The sequence below is a fragment of the Phasianus colchicus genome, chromosome 1, assembly GCF_987193195.1.
Source record: "Phasianus colchicus chromosome 1, bPhaCol1.hap1.1, whole genome shotgun sequence".
NCBI classification, from domain to species: Eukaryota; Metazoa; Chordata; class Aves; order Galliformes; family Phasianidae; genus Phasianus; species Phasianus colchicus.
Window position 1 is genome coordinate 176275174 of NC_143436.1, and position 17516 is coordinate 176292689.

At 40.2% G+C, this 17516-nt stretch overlaps 1 protein-coding gene across 7 annotated transcripts in view; it reads left to right on the forward strand.

The window, feature by feature from the left end:
* Positions 1-17141, forward strand: part of LOC116244186 (uncharacterized) — a 42146-nt gene extending 25005 nt beyond the window's left edge. For 5 of the 7 annotated variants that reach the window (XR_016463078.1, XR_016463081.1, XR_016463087.1 and 2 more), the window contains 3 exons: positions 8601-8642; positions 9331-9393; positions 10269-17141. Coding sequence is in view for 1 of the 7 variants with exons in the window: in XM_090133481.1 (XP_089989607.1) it covers positions 8601-8642; positions 9331-9393; positions 11703-12000 (403 nt within the window). In the remaining 6 variants the exon portion in view is untranslated. The remainder of the gene's footprint in view (positions 1-8600; positions 8643-9330; positions 9394-10268) is intronic. The other 2 variants (XR_016463084.1, XM_090133481.1) reach the window with 2 other exon arrangements.
* The last annotated feature ends 375 nt before the right edge of the window (positions 17142-17516 follow it).

Sequence of the window (17516 nt, forward strand, 5' to 3'; positions counted from 1 at the left end):
AGATGCTGAGGCAAAAACTATCCTGTCATAGTTGATGATTCCTAAAGGAGCTGCTCACAAATCTAGCTCGTTACTGCTAACAGAGAACAATTCCTGAGTGTGGTAAAGCCTCTCAGTAGCTGACGGCCCTTCTTTTCAACACAAGTTATCCTGGCCACACCGTTTGAGTGCACATCATAAGAGACTGTGAGTGAACTCAACTTGGGGATGTTGTAGGTAACTGCTGCCTTTCTCTACCTAGTTTGTTGAGTTTTATATTGCTAAGTTTCCTTCACTTGCATTGTTAATTTGAAGCCCCATAAAAACAGATTTTCTCTTGCTTTTATTTTTTTCTGTTTTAGTATATGTTTGCTATCTATCATCGTTCCAATTTGACTTGGCATTTTTGTGGCCCTTTAGTTCATTTTAGTTTGTTTTCCTTTATTCTGAGTAGCCTAAATAGCTGCAACTTAATTACAATACTACTCACATGTGCCACTTTCTAGATGATTGTTGCCATAACAGAAGAACAAAACCATTATTTTGAGACACTTTGAAGTTAACTCTTTGCCATTGTTAAAAATGATTATAATGAAGATGAACATAATCCAGTATTTTACCTTGTTTCTTCTCTTCTCTTACTGTCTGTGTCTGAGGAGTGTTTTTGTTTTCTTGCTCACTTGCTTAGGGAGAATACTTCTTTTCTTCCAAAGAAGGATGGTTATCTGGATGAATAGATCCAGAGCAAGAACTAGATCATCAGCAGTATTAATTATTCCATTCAAGTTATTTTGTACATGACGCCTGGTCTGAATTTTGCTAGTTGTTTGTACTTGAATTAGATTTCCAAATTTGTCTGGAAGACTCCTATTTTGCTCTAATAACTTATTGAAGCGCATTGTTTCTTCATAACGTTTTTATTTTTTCCCAGTGCTAACCATGTTTTTTAGAGAATGAGAGCATATAAAATATATCTAGGGGTTTTGCTTCCTTATTTTGGTCTGTAAGACCTTCTTTCTGTAACTGAAATCTCATTTTTAATAGGGCGTATTTAAAGTCCAGTAAGTTTAAGAGGGAAAAGCACGTACTGTGGGACATGAACTATTTGCATATGCAAAGGGTCTCCTTACATTTCTTAACTTTGAGACCTACATTTTAACATTCTCTCATCAATTGTTTCAGAAGATTGCTTACAACATCTGTGTCTCACATGACAAGAGTTTCCATGCTCTGTTCCAGCGACCCCTTTTTCTTTGCCAAAAGTTCTGCACACATCCTGCATCCATATTTACCTTCCCATCTTTTTCAATCTCCTGTATTTCATTCTCTTTTCTCTTTCACTGTTTTGAATTGTACTGGGGATTTGCCCATCATTCAGTAGGGAGAAAACCAACCGGTGCCAGCTGTGAACACATTCCAGCTCTTTGTGGTAGCATTAAGGAATTTAGAAAATCACCAAGTTGATGCATGACTGTGCATTTTCTACATGGCTTGTATGCTTACCTATATGATAAGCAGTACCTGATCGTATAACTAATACAATACTGTGTAGTATTATAAGATTGCTTTTGTATTATTGTGAAATAAATGAATGTTAATTGGGCATGGAAGTTCCAACTTGTGTTGAAAAGAATATCTACATTCCTAAAAGTTTGCAGTCTAAACATTATACACTCAAAAGTAGGATATACACAAACGAGAAAGGAACTATTAGAAATTGAGGGCATCCTCTTTGTGTATGTAAATCAAGAGGCTGTTCTCCACAGGCTTTTTCCAGTTTATTTAAACTGGAGGACAGTTTGGAACACATGAGGCATTCCTTCATCAAAATTGATTTCAACAGGTGTCTTTCCATTTACTGTACAGGAAGATCTGTCTCCTACATCTGATAGTTGTCTAGATACTTAAAACTAGGTGGGATGTATATGCCTTCATGCAGTTTCTTGCCAAACACTGCTCATAGGCAGTAGTGTGACTGCTCGTTTGGAGGCAGAGGGGAAGGTAATTCATAGGCAACTTAGTAAATTTCAGAGAGGGCAGTGAAGAAAAGCTATCAAGTACATTTTCAGATATTTAAGGGGGTTTCCCTAGGGTGTAAGGTGTAAAATGGAAAAAAAGCATAAAAGGTTTGTTTGAAAAATAACGTGGGTGATAGAGGAGCTGGAACCTAGATTCATGATACTGGCTGGCAGGTGGGAGATATGAAGGAAAGAGGTACAAGAAACTTCTCCAAATCTGTTTTTTTTTTTTTTTTTTCCAGTGAAAATGTGATGGTTTTGGAAAGTGTTTTAGACAAACACAGCATAAGCAATTTAAACAGTGTAATCTAATGATCTTTTCAGCTTTATGCTTTATGAAAATTGGCCTGGCTTCAAATACAAACATTCCACAGCAGACTTCCTGATGATGATTAAGGAACAATAGGTGCAGTAGTGATAAGCCAGGAAGGGCCTTGAAAATGAAGACAAATAACAGAAAAGCTGAGGAGAGCTGTGGAGGCTCTGACATGTTCTCCAAGTGATTGACTCGGAAAAGGGACTTTGCAGCAGTAATTCTGTGTGAATACAAGTGAGATCAGGCTGCATTTCTCAAAAGCACAGAGAGAGATTGCCAAATCAGGATGGTGTGGTGATGATGATAACCTGATTGAATACACTAGATGATTAGAAGAATTAAGAGAAGTATTGTCCTGTAAAGAAAAGTAAAGTCCTGTAAATGTCACAGTGAAAGTAAATTATGAATATGACTCTTGGGATGTGGAGTAAATTTTGGGCCCGAGATGATGCTAACGTTGTACGTCTGAGCAATGGTCGGGGTGATGTAGTAGTTCTGCACCTGCATATATGTCACTAGCAATTAAGCCATTCATATGAAAACCTGAAAGAGCTATCATCTGATATAATTGTATTTTTAATTGATTGGGGTCTTTCACTCATCTGATTGCTTCCCAAATAGTGTAGCTCAGAATGTAGTCCACCTGCCAGGAAAAAGGGGGCTTGAGTTGTGTAGTTTATTTGAAATGTCACGGTGGGATGAACAGCATAAGATGGTATGTCATGCATTTGCAGTGGAGGCACTGATCTTTTTAATTTGGCTGATTGTAATAATGGGCACTATATACAGAAGTTTCTTTAAATTTGAGTTATTAAGTGAAGTCTTCTAATAACTTTACTCTGTAGTACTTCAGTAGTAGTTCAGTAAGGCTTCAACAATTCATTGATTCCGTTCCTTTTTCTGGTCGTGCCTGCAAAAATTCTCCTCAGCAGGAGGAAGCTGTCAGTTTGCTTCAGGCCTTTGTAGCAAGGTCCTATACCAACTGCAATGATCCTTTTCCTTCCCCTTCAACGTTTCCTAAACTCAAAGATAAATGGTACAGCAAAGAGAGGGCAAGGGAATTAACATCTGCACTTGGCTGATTTTCAGCTGTAGTCTTATGAGTATGGAAGCATATGGATGTGAATTAGAATTGTTTCTGATCTTGTCTCGAAAAAGAGATGACTTTTCTTTTTCTTGTTCATTCAAGAATAGATACATTTCAGATTGCTAGCTTTGAAACTATAAATTGATAACGCATTTTTGCAAGAGCAAGAAGAAATAGTGTCTTAAGTGTACAGCTGTCAGGTGTCCAGATGGAAGTATTAAAATATGTAGTACGCTGTAGGAAGTTAAATTGAAAAATTGCTTTACTCAGAAATGTGACCCTTTGCAAAGGAATTTTATATTAATAGCCCTTCAGTAATTTTGGGTTACTCAGAGAGGGAGCAGTGCTGGGCAGGTAAGGCTGTTGCATGCAAATTCCTGAGCAAGTGCACTTCTTGTTCTTTCAGAAATCACTGGCAAACAGCACAGTCAGTGCGTGCTGCCTGGTGCCAGCTGTGGGATGCAGAAGCTGTGTGGGGAGAGACAGGGCTGGAGGTCAGGCTTCCTTCTGCTAAACCCTGTGTTCGCTTATCACCATGTGCTTATTGAGGGACAGCCAGATAGATACCAGCCTTGAGATAAAATAACCATAATCTGACACTATTCTAAATGTGGCATTATAGGTTCTTTATAACATGCAGGCTTGTGACAGGTATATGGCATAAAAGTATCAATTCAACATTAAAATGGAAATATATCTATCCTGAGCTAACACAGTGAGTACAAAAACATTGCATTCCCCACAGATTCCAGAAATCACCTCTCTTGTGTGTGTATCAATTTCCTCTTATAGAAGCAGTCCAGGTAATGTCGGTGCTGGATGTCAGCAAAATGGGTGTCATAATGTTGACATGCTTAGTGAATGTATTTTTGTTTAGATTTTTTTTCTTATAGAAATAATGAATCCTTATCTCTCCATCAGTGATACAGACAAATCAGCTTCTCTTTCAGTTAATTTCAGATGTCTGTATCTCCATATATCTCGGAATTTTTTTTTTACTTAGTAATTTACTTCGTAGAAAGGATCTGTTGTCTTAAACTTATTAAGAGATGTAGGAGTAATCAGGAGTAGCTGATTCTCCTGAAATGTTTTATTTGGACGGAAGATACGTTTATGTTGAATTTGCCTGGTTACATGCTGATCTCAGAAGGCATAACTGTAATACTAAAGGAAAGAATAGTACTATACTCCTGGACAACCTTAACGTCAGTCTGGCTATCAGTTAGAGTTGGTAACAATAGAGGTGCAGTTATATTGATGGTCTTTGATGAGTTTGCAGATCAGACTGAAGACCATTTCACGTTCTGGAGGTGACAGATACATATAGGAAGGTCCCAGGTAGTGAGAATGCATGAACCCCCTTCCCCTTTCCCTGTATGCTGGATGATGAGCACTGTTGCTGAATGTAGGACAACATGGTATATCAGAGTGTAGTCCATGGTTCTGTGCTGGTGGTCCATCCTAAACTGATACTTCTGTGGTGTTCACTGTTGCTGTTACTCATTCCCATTACACGTTTCTATGTGAGAAAAAATTACAAGTAGGTATTTTTCTGAAATAGTACCTTTTCTCACTGGCAATTGTATATTATACTAGGTGTATGCTACCGTGGGCTATTATTAGTGTGTTAGGGAGCACAAAAAGTGACTTCATCTAACTCACTGCCAAGCTAGAACTTCTCACAGCCTTCAGATGGGCACAAAAGTGAGTGTTTTTATAGCACTAATATTACTTTCTGTCAGTTTTACAGTGTTTTAAAATATGGTAAGATTACCTCATTTTAGTTTTTGCCACCGCATTACTAAGAAGCTAAAAATCCACACGCTTAGAAATGAGGTGTTGGTGATTAATAGAAAAATATCCCCTTTATTGATTGTACAGCACTGTCATTTATTTAAAATAATAAAATAAATTCTATATAAATAAAAATATCAGCAGCACTCAGGAGGTGAGCACAAGCACTGCAGGTACTCACGTTTGCCTGAAGGGGAATTTCCTGCCATCGGGTAATGCTGTATAAACCTCCTGGTGTACGTTCTGCAGATGAATGCAGCATACTGTGGCAAAAATGTGCATTTTATATTACTTTCCTGGGACTAGTTTGGTGTCTCTTTGACTGTAGCTGTGGGCTATGACACCTGGTTCATCTTTTTTCTCTTTGTGTATTTAGGCCCTAATTCTGCCTCTGGTCAGATGGACCTTGAGAGCCATGGGGCCTGGTTGAGTTAATGCAACATGAGTGCCTGGAAGTTTCTACTCTGAAGAACTGACTTTAGGCCTGAATGTAAATTTGTATTTCATTTCCACGTCTACTTGCTTCTAATTCATGATAACTGTCCTTTAAGGTGGTATTGTTTTTGAGTCTTAGGCACATCTCCTTTAGTAGCATCTGTATTCAGTGTTCTCTGGATATTGTCAGACAGCTAAAATATTTCTGTTGTGTCATGTACCAAAAACTCCGGATTGATGTGATTAGTGTTGCATTTTTACATGTCATGTCTGCCTACTTAGAATGGAGGAGATGATCACCTGTTTGCAGTAGTTGTGGTGTTTCTTTTACATTGAATTCTGAAGTTAACTACTGGGACTCTATTCGGGGCAATTTAAAGATGTTGGTAGATTTGTTTTTTGTTCTTTGGAGACAAAATACGTTTATTTTATTTTGCAGTGTGCTATTTTCTTAGTAGCCTACTATTACTAAAAGCTTTCAATATGATGATAACTCTGTGATGCAGACCAATAAAATAAGCAGGAAAAGGCAGTAACTTTTACTAGCCCTCCTGTTGCTTTTCTATTTCTGTGGATGCAGTTACATGTCGTACTCTACAGCCGAGAGTGAAGACTTACTTATTTTTGTGAACTGGATAATGTCTTTTAACTACATGGGTTGCTGTTCCTGTCCTATTCCATATGACTCTTACAGTTTCATTGTGTACTAAGGTTAGATAGCCCCAGTGTGAACTGGAAAGGACTGCAAATAGAGTTGGAGGGGAAAAATGGATATGCTCTGTCTCTACCCATGTTAGTATTTATATCGTACAGACTTTTAAATGCAAACATGTATCAGTGTAGGAAAATTAGTGGATGAAAATATCCAACACTTTCTCTGTATACAGAGAATCAGGAATACCTCCTTTTTTTTTTTTTTTTTTTGTAGGCATGTTAAAATTATATCTAAGAACTGTGAAGTATTTAACAACATTTTGTATATTCCCAGAACAATAGAGAAGCACTGCTGTTTTGCTTTATAAAGGAGAAAACAACCGTTCAATCAGCAGTAAAGTCAGGGTTATCAGTTGAGTCCTCCTGCCCTTTAACCTCATGCCTCCAGCTCCATTTCTTTCACAAAAGCCAAAGTTGCCATTCTAATCAATTTCTTTCTATTTCTGCATACAAGGCCGAAGGTGTTTCAGTTTGGGCTCCCAGAAAATGAGGAACACGGTGTTGGTGGCCGTCTGCCAAGGTGTTTGGTCTGACTTGCTCCTTCTTTGCAGAAGCCTATGGCAGAGAGAACTGAATGTTCCTGTGTGGCATTCAACTGCCTTAACCACACGCCCGCTGCTCTCTTCCTGCAGTTGTCCGTCTTCTTCTCTGCACAACTTGTAGAGCAAACACATATAGGAACCTATAAATAATCTAATTTGATGCACAACCCTGATTCATTTCCTGAGCAGCGTGTGTCCTGCGCACACGGGGCAGCCGCGGTCCTGTGGAAAACTTGAACAGAACGGATGAGGCCAAATATTAAAGCTGTTAAGTATTTAAACTTTGCGATGAAATGCTATTTCAAATTACAGCTATAATAAGCTGTCTTAGAATATTTTTAAAAAGGAAGGAGAGAAAAAAAAAAAAAGAATGCTTTTATTTATAGTTGTAACTGTTTCCCTGTCTAGCATTTGAACATGAATATTCAGCTTGGTGAAATACAGAGCATCAACCAGGAGGAGGCTGGTCTGCTACGGAGGAAGGGAAGTAAGCTGCAGGTCGTAAACCTGTTTGCCCTTGAGTCTTAGGGACTGTCTGTGGAGAGTTTACCTTTGCTTTTGTTTGCTCTTCAGCATTCCTAGCCCAAGAAATGAGCTCTTTAAGGGTCTTCGTGGTGTGATATACACTGGGGGTGTTTGGTGTGTTGCTGTAATCTGCTAATAGCATCAATTTAAAAAAAAAAAAAAGTGGAAATCAAAGGTGTGTTCTGCTATCCATGTTTTTTGACAGAAAATGAGAGAAGGCACTGCTCAGGTCTCCCAGCTTTCTCCCTGATGAGTTTTGGGGTAATCCATGTGATACTTGATCTCAGAAATATGTGGAAAATAACTTCAGAAAAAGTATTGCTCTCAGCTTTCCCCTTTCTTCCCAGTCAAACAGCAGTGGCCTCCTGTGTTTGTGAACTACTGCAGGTGGTGTGTATGCCTTACTGGCAGAGAAACGGTATCAGGAAACACAGGTTAATCTCTTTATTTTTTAGGCTGCAATTGATAAGGGTGATAAGGTTGATTTTGTGTGTGTTTTTTTTTCTTGGAGGGTAGGAGGAGGGTTGTCAGTATGTTTATTTGGGTTGGTTGGTTGGTTTACTTTGCTCCGGAGAAGTTTTCTGGGCCATGAGCTAGGTTTGAATTTCAGTTGATATTCTACCTTATCCTTACAGATTTGATGACTGGGCTGGTGATTTTCTGTGAGGAAAATGAAACAACCTCATGCTTTGCTTTTGGATATTTTTCTCTGGGTTATGTGGATTTTGCCCACAGGCATAGCAGCAAATTCAAATGTCCCATAAACAGCACTGTAGTTGATAGTGAGATACACAGGTAGGAAAATTTTGGCCAAAGCATTCATTGAAGTTCATTAAAATCAGAGCACTTGCAAAATTACCTCAATTGCACTGGCATTTTGTTGTAAAGAAAAAATGGAACCCTTGCTTTTAACACCTCTTTTTAATGAATCGATTTTTCTCTTTGTTGTAAAGAAGTTGTGGGGACAATCAGTTGGCAAGGCAGAACACCGTAAGCTGGTATCTCAGCCCAACGCTTTGTGTTTTGAAACCATGCCCTGAAAATGTTGCCTGTCCTATTGGGTGATGTTGTGATTGATTTCATTACGCTATTTCATCTCATGTGCTGATTGTAAGCTTTTGGCAGGGGTTGTTTTCCTTTTCTAGATTTCATTTTTCTTCTTTCTTTCTTTTCTCTCTTTTTTTTTTAAGCACCCAGTGTGAGGGAGCCCTGATCCATGACTTGGCTACCAGGTACTGGGATAATACAAGTGGTAATCATGCCTGCTGCTAAACATTTTCTACCTTATTTCCATTTGCATTTGTTTGCCTTCAGCTTCCAGTCATTGATTCTTGTTATGCTTTTCTCTGATAGATTAAAGAGCTCTTTAGTACTCACTATTTTCTCTCCAGGAAGGTGCTTTTACACTGTAATCAGATTACTTCTCAAACTATTTTTTTTTTTTTAAAGCTAAAGATTTGTATGGTGTTCATTATATTTTTTTTCCACATCCCTGGGTTATTTTTTTGTGTCTCTTTTCTATTCCTTCTCTAATTTCTCTATTAAAAAAGAGACATAGAATTGTATTTTACTAGTCACATACACAGAAGTAGTTACTTCACTAATTACTCGTATGTTGGTATGATGAGAAATCTATGTTTTTTCAAGGTCAAGTAAAATAAACATCTATTTAATGACTTCAGTACATTTGGGTGTATAATTATTGAATAGAAGAGGATGGATTGTTTTATTAAAAATGGAAATGCTTCAGAAGGTCTGTGATTCAGAAGAAGAGAGTGCAGGAGAGGCTTCAAAAGTATTTGGGCTGAGGTTTTTAAGGAGATAGAGAGAAGTAATAACATCTTGAAAAAGGATACTAGCTCAAAACTTTAAGTACTATGGATAACATGATATGTATTTTCTCTTGTCAAAATTTTGTAGGATCGAATGCAAACCTTTTGTGAGTAACAGACTGTCTGGGCTACTGGAAATAGATGAATGGATGTGAGTACATGCATCCCTTACACCCATTTAGTTCTGTCAATAATCAGTTGCTTATATTCGGAAACTCTAGAACAGTTACATGATCTAAATGTTATGCTGTGATAGAAGAAATAAGATAGCATCAAGGATTTTGTTATAAAAGCAATCACCATTATGCCATAGAAGACTTCAAACAATTAAAATCCTCAGCTTCAAGGAAGTGCTTGAGAGCTCTACTGCTGCTCTTCATTTTGATTTTTATTCATACTTCAGTAAAATGGTGAGGTAAATTTGTCTTAAAGGAGTCTAATCCTCATACCTGTGTGGTCGAAGCATCTTGACCTACCTGATGACTTTTACACATATCAGCATCTGGGAGAATCCACACTCCCAGATCCACCTTATCCTTCATGGAAACCATCAGATTTGCATGGAGTTGAACCAGAGACTGTTTAAATGGTGCCCTAGATCAGTTTAATGCAAGTTTGTCCAACAGTATTTAAACTTTGCAATGAGATGCTATTTCAAATTACTGCTATAATAAGCTGAGTTATTAAATTTTTAAAATTTGTGTCTGACACAAATTTGAGGTCACCGTGTTGACTTTCTCTTGCAACTGTCTTGCTTTTTGACTTCTAGAAGAGTATGCTCTTTGTTTATGGCAGCATTCCTTCAGTGAAATTTGAGGCATATTTAATAAAGGGTTTAATTTGTCTCAAGAAAACTAAAATTCACGGAAACGTACATAATGAAAATAATAATAATAATAATAATGTAAAAGACTTAAAAGCGTCTGAAACTCCTGAAGAGGGAGTTAAGATGACTAGGAGTAGAAAGACAAATGGTCTCGGAAAGTAGTGTCTAAATAGATGCTACAATTTTATGTTCACCAAAAGGTCAATGCTAAGGTTTTGGTAGCACAAGACAATTTGGAGTAGAAGTTGTCCCCTGCTGAGCCCTGATGCTGTGTGGAGCTTGGAGAGGTCTTTGGGCTGGATGCAGCCCAGTCACTGCAACGCAGCCCAGGTTGGTGGATGGTCATACCTCCTTAGAGACTTTGTACCAAAGGACCTATCATCTGAGTAGGCAAGTCTGTGTGGTACTGGTTTCATTCTGTACATTTTGTCACATTTAAATAGCCCTTTCTGTATCAAGACAATTGCAACTTAAGAAAAGTTGGGGGAAGAAAAAAGGTTCAGGAAGTGTTATTCCCAAAGTGGAGCCTACAGTTAGCTCTTCTGATAGTCCTAGTAGTTGTATCCAGAGAAAGGTGCTACTCGGTGATTGTTTGTACAGTAAAGATTTTAGTAATCTGTCACTGCTTGCATATATTCACTCAGTAAATGCTAAAATGAGTAGTGCTGCAGAGTTGTAATACAGCATATAGTAGAGCATGCCATAGGTGTTTGATCACTCTGAATTCTAGAGTGCCAGGAAAACCGTAACCAAACACCAGGGTTTTCTCTCTGTAAGGACTGCTTTTGATATTTTGTAGTACTTGTAATCTCTCTTGAGCACCATGCCTCATTAGGAAGGTAGCAAGTTGCTGAAGATGTGGAAAGTTCTCTGTACAAATGAGAAACAGTTCATTTTCTAGCATTGTGTTGTCGAGGAAGAGATGGATACTTCTCGGTGACAATCATATATATTTGGCTGTATTCAGCCAAAGGGCAAGACTGTCCTGCCAAACCATGCAGGTTCCTTTTTTCAAAGCTGTAAGCTAATATTTGTTTCTCCTAGCAGTTCCTGTAACCTCTTGTATGCAGTGTGTTTCTATACATCACTGTGGATCCTGTATGTTCTGCATCTCCTATTTCTCTGCACATCAGCATCCCATAAATTCACATCATTTTCCTGCCTTGTGCAGATAATACTGCTAGGATTTCTGATATCAGGGACTGTACTGGTGTTAAGGTGCCTGCTACGTGTTCAGAAATAGATGGTTTAGCCTGTGTTGTAGATAATGGATTGAATTCTGTGTAAAGGACCAGAGTACAGGTCAGAGTTACATTTGCTTGTTGTGCATTTTCAAAAAATATACACAAGAGATAATAGTACCTCTGTCCCAGTACCTGGTTCAAGGAATCTCTCCAAGTTAACGTGTAGCATTGAGGGCATCTGAAGGATTCCCAGATGCAAAGGTATATATCTTTGAGTGTTTTGGACTGGATGATACAGGAAGGAAAGTGGTTTCCACTATTTTTCATTACCTTAGGCCTAGTTGAAGTCTACCTTTTTCTGGTGTAGAAGCATAGTGGCAGTGGCAGCATCAGAGGCTTCTGTGCCTCTTGACAGGACTGAGGGTGACTGAGTACTAAATACCTTTACAGGAGACTGTCTGTAATGGTGGACAGCAGCATCTTAGGATCAACAGAAGCAAACACTGCAGCTGATAACTTTTACCTTGTCTGTGGACTTGAGTGGCCTGGAGATTTTGGAAGGAATCGAGTGTTGGATATAATGGTTCCAGAAAGTGGAAGACAGAAGTGGATGTTGCGTTGCATGTTGTGCTCTCAGAAAAGCAAACATCTTAGCAGGTCAGCGATTTCAGAAATAGTGCAGTCCTGGAAGAACATTTATTCAACCCCTTTTGCTGCAGGAGCTGAACACAGTTCCCCACCTATCTGAAACTGCATTGCAAGCTTCATAGAAGCACTTAAAGAAGTTGCACGCTTATACATAAGGAATAAGATGCTAAAGGACTCGCATAATTTCCGTTACTGTCACTGTGAAATGATTGCTATATAGATGTGTATATGTACAGTTTACATATCAGAAGAAAAGTCTATAACTAAAGCATCTTCATCCGTTTTACCCACTTTGTGAGCTGAACAGTGTGGGCATAAACCTGTGCTATGAAATATATTTTCTTGAATACTTTGTATCTATTAATTCTTCAAAAAGCTCACAAAACTTAAATGTTATCCATTCTATGGATGAGAACACCGTGTAAGTACCAATCCTGATTTAAGATCGGCTATAGAAATGATGGCATTGTCTGCAGGGCTCACATGTCAACAAAAATCAGCTATTTCACAAATGATGCCTGCTAAGGAAATCACTGCAGCGGTACCAGTCCCATCCCTGCTCCCTGGCTGCTTCTCCCAGACCATTTTCCTTTAGTCTTCTGAGCTTACCTTCTTTGGCTGCTACTTTTTTCAGTTACTGCTTACTCACACATCTAGAATAGCCAACTACTCATCCATAGAGAAAGGACGCATGGCCTTCTGAAACCCTGTTCTCTAGATAATGCTCATTAATAAAATAGAGCTGGCAACATATGCAGATTACTTTGTGCGATCTGAACAAATCCAGCCAGAAAGGTAAAGCAAAGCACATTCCGTGCATTACTGCTACTTACAGACGTGCTACGTCTCATTTCTTTGAATGGAAATCTCTTCCAGAAGTAATGCTAAGGGAATGAAGGAAAAAAAAACACTGGTTATAAGTCTGCGTTTAATAGACAACAGAGAGTTACGTTTGTATGGGTTGTGTAGGAGTTGGCACTGCAGCCTCAGGAAGAGGGTAAATATGGGTAGTTCTTTTTTCTGAGTGTATTGTGAACAACCTGCTCTCCTGTATGACTGGACGTGCTCTAAAATGACAGTCTAAATCCCCAGCAGCTCTATCATAAGTACGTGTGGCCGAGTGCGCTGCCTTTGCAGAGTCTTTGTTCTCATTTTGAGCTGATAATGTAGCATTTTAGTCAAAAAAGGCTTTCAGATCTCATTAAAAATAGCCTAGTTGTGGCTGTAGGTTTGACTAACGTATTAGTTGTTGTCATGCCACTGTAAATGTAATATACTCTTAATTTTGACCTGAAGAAACTAAGATCTCTTTGCTCAGTAGGAAGGACAGAGGCAAAATCTGGAGGTCCGTTGATGTCACTGAATCTCTTTATTGTCAAAGCAAGCTATGAAACCATTTGCCTTCCAGCCAGCAGTGTTCCTCACAGAATGCAAAAGCTATTGAAGAAGTTGGTAACATAGCACCTCATGAGAAGTGTGCTGCCCCATCCTGCAGCGTTCCTTTGTCTCATGGAGTTGATGCAAGATCCTTTTCTCACCTCTGTCAGCAACCACAGAGTGCAAATGGGCCGAGTCTTTCTCAGGCCTGGCCTGTTACATAGTTTGACTTCCTTGAAAATTCTGTTAGGAAGAGTCTCCTCAGCGTGTTTCACAAAGTCAGTGGGGAGCTGGGAAGGAAGCAGATACCCGCTCTGCACCTGTCTCTTGATTACTGTCAACCAGATGTCTCTGTGGTCTCTATTCCCTTCCTTGGGATTCTCTGTCATTGCTTGACTTTGCTAGAAATCTTAAGTTATGATCTGCACGGATGTTTTGAAGTGGGAGCGTATCTTTAAGTAAATAAAAGCTTGTTTTCATTTTCATTTAATAAGAACTTTTCTGTTATTACTTAGAAACACGCTGTTTTGAAGAACGGTTCTGTCTTTGGAGAAGCCTTTCTCTTTATTCTCTCTCTCTGCACTCTAAAGAAAATGGAAAACAAAAGGACATTTTGAAAAACAGTGAAGAAAATATATAGCTGATGTTTCCATCCAAGTTCAGCCTGCCTTGCATGGAAAAGCAGTTGAACCAGTAGGCTCCTTGCAAATATTTCTGCTAGTTGTCCAGTAACTAGCTACAAGGGATATTGTGAAGAAACAAAGTAGTTGAAAATTGACATATAGTAGAAAACATGGTCTTCTTTCCTTGCAATACAGCATCCAATCTGTGTGGCTTTTCCTAAAGCATACCCCAGTTTGCAAAACATCAGAATTACTAAACAAGGATTTTGAAACTTCCTGTGAAACTACTTACTTTTTTCCCAAAGCGATTGTGTTGTGATGTTAGAACGTGAAGGCCTCTTGGTGTGAAGTCTGAGGTGGCTCATGTTAGCCAAGTGATCTCAGTGGCTGCACTGGAATGTAATTTAGAGCAGCTTTTGATTTTAGAAGAGTTTGCAGAAGAAGGCATATTTATAAAGTATTGGAAGAGATGTGGCACAGCATGAACAAGAGAAGAAATGTACTGCTTCTGTTTAAAAAAAAAAAGGCAGGATTCTGCAACTGATGAGTAAATTCTTTTTACTTCTGTAGTCAAGGGCAGCAGAAGAAGTCCACTGGAATGTGGAAACATGCACAGGCCTTCAGATATGAATAGCTGAGACGAAGAGAAACCTTTACTGGAACACGTCACGTCATCAGAATCCCCTCATTGCTCACCTTTTCAAAAACTGTTGGTTCTAGACAACAGTTGAGAATAAATGCTTCTAATTCCTCCCCTGCAGGTCATGTTTGCACAGAAGAAACCTTAAAGAAGTTCAGGATGTGCAAAGTTAGCAGCAACTGCACAGTAGGCCAAATAAATTCTTATGCTTTTTTACAGTTTTTCTTTGCACCATATTCTGTGTAAAGACAAGTTTTAAACTTCAAGACAGAAACGAGCCAAAAAAGAAATCAACCTTCTTAGAGACAAAAACATGAGTGTTCCTTACTCTTGATATATTTCATGTTATTTCAGATATCAGGACTGCTATCTTCATGTATCTATCAGCATTTACTTGCAAACGAGTCTTTGAATTAAGGTAATTGTTTGGAAGGATCTTTGACTTCCATAAAGCACCACCCCTCCTTGACAAACAGTTGATAATTGCGATAGAATATTTGGAACTTGTTTGCCTTCATACAAGCAGTGCCTTAAAAGAAGCATCAGCTACAGAAGGAAAGAAGCTGGGATGCAGTAATCATAACCAAGTAGCAGCATGTGGCTCAGGCACAGAAGTTAGCGGACTCTGGATGAACAGAACAGAAGTTAGTGGACTCTGGAGTAACTAAGGAAATAAGGTGAAAAATAATTAAAATGTTCCATCAGAAGACATGTAAATGTGTGTGCAATCTGTGGAGCCTGTTCCTCAACCGTGAATGGCCCACTTGCTTAGGAAGACTGTGAGGAGAGATCTGAGTTCTTGGGTGGAAGAATTATCAGAGGAAAAGTGTGAGAAGTTGGGATAACACTTAGAAGAAGCCCTAGTATATATTTCTTGAACAATAAAGTTGCCCTGTTACATCTTCAAATGCTTACTGGGAGATGGCTTACATCGTATGAGGCCAAACAGCTTTAGCTTACTGCATTTTATGATGTGTTGCCACCCACCTAAACAAGAACCTATTTTAGCCTTTATAGAACCTGTATTTTGCTTCCATGGGACTTAAAAGTCCCAATTTTTATTTCATATCATCTAATATAATGCAGAGGTCAGAGTGACACTGAAACCAGTAACTGGTGCGTAGCAGTCTGGGTCGATGCTTAAAGTGTTGCTATACTCCATCCCATCTGGTAACTGCTTACAAAGCAGCATCTGCCGCCTCAGTTAAGGGATCTGCTCATTTTAGGTGTTTGTTGTTTGCTACAGAGTCCCATAGACATTTATAAATGCCATTTATAAATGCCACTGCAAGAAGAGCGAGCACTAAGGTTTGTCCTGGGATCATCAAACTGCAAGTCTGTAGGAAAACCAGTCAGCCTCCCACAGCCTCTTAGTGTGTGACTTAATTCTTTGAGATCACAGTGCCAGGTGAGCTTTTGGGTAAAGTGTAACAGGATTCTTCTACTGATACAACTACATTCAGGTTGGATATTAGGAAAAAAAAATTATCAGAAAGAGGGGTAAGGCACTGGAATGGGCTGCCCAGGGGGGTGGTGGAGTCACCATCCCTGGGAGATACAGCACTGAGGGATGGGGTAAGTGGGCAGTATTGATGATGGACAGTTGGACTAAATGATCTTTCCAACCTTACTGATTCTGTGATTCTATGGAAATGATTCAGTGCACCTAGCAGATGCAAACAAGTAGAGAATTGAGCCATCCCAGTGTGAAAGTGTCTGCAGTGAGCTGATAGCAGCACAGCTGGCATCTTTTTAATCGCATTTGTATCTAAAGAAAGAGGAAGCAGAGCATGCTAGTTTATTGACTTCAGACCTGGCTGCACTGGTAAGCAGTACAATTATGACTTGAAGATGTGGGTTTGGGGCTTTTTAAAAATTTCTCAGTATTTGTACACTTTCCATTTGTAGAAGCCTAATGTTAGTAGGCTGTGATTCTCACTAAGAATTAAGCAGTGTGTGCTAAATGAAAACTTGCACTGCGTTATTTCTCTTGGATTTGAGGAGTTGGTTTTGTTGGGAACTTCAGGTACTTCCTGAGGATTCTTTCACTCTGCCTCATTCCTGCCAGCAAGTGCCATCAGCCATGGTCTGATCAAGGAAGAGATAATGGCTTTATTAATTTAGAGGTTAATATAGTTTAATGCTTAAACCTTGTTACTGGTCATGCTGATGCGCAGCAGTTACACAGAATCACAGAATGGCCAGGGTTGGAAGGGACCTCAAGGATCACAAATCTCCAACCCCCCTGCCACACGCAGGGCCACCAACCATCCCACCTAATGCTAGACCAGGCTGCCCAGGGCCCCATCCAGTCTGGCCTTGAACACCTCCAGGGACGGGGCATCCAGTTAATTGAGTGTTTTCTTAAGGCCTTCCATTCGTCGAGTTTCAGAAGGGATTGGGGTCTGGGACGCAGGGCTCGGTAGTACTTTCACATTTAGAATGCTAAAGCACCTCACAGGAGGTGCGGATCCTCCAGCGGCGTTACCGCTGCAAGGAGTGACGAGGTAAGAACCGGGTTTTGGATATAGCTCATCTCGTTTTGTTACCGCGGTGAGGGCTGGTACAAAACGCCTCTGTGGAAAGGTGAGCGGTTTGCGTTTGTCCCGTCACCGCTCTCGCCGCGGGGCGTTCGCAGCTGCAGGTGCTGCGGCAGCGCTCCCCACACTCGGCGTCCCGGCGGGCACGAAGTGCCGGGCAGCGAGGGGCCGGCGGCTGCTCCGCGAGCTCGGGCCCCGCTGGCCGCGGCCCGGGACGCCGGCGTGGAGCATGAGGGGGGAGCCGCTCGGACAGCCCACCCGGCCGCTTTCCGCCCACGGGCTGTGACGGCGTGCCGGCGCCTTCAGCTCCTCCTCCTCGCGGCCCCCGGCGTGAGGTGCCCCGCCCCGAGAGCGGCGACCCCGCCGCAGGAGCCGGACCCCGCGCCCGGCTCCCGGCACGGCCGCGCGAGCCCCGCGGCGGGGCGGGGGCCGGAAC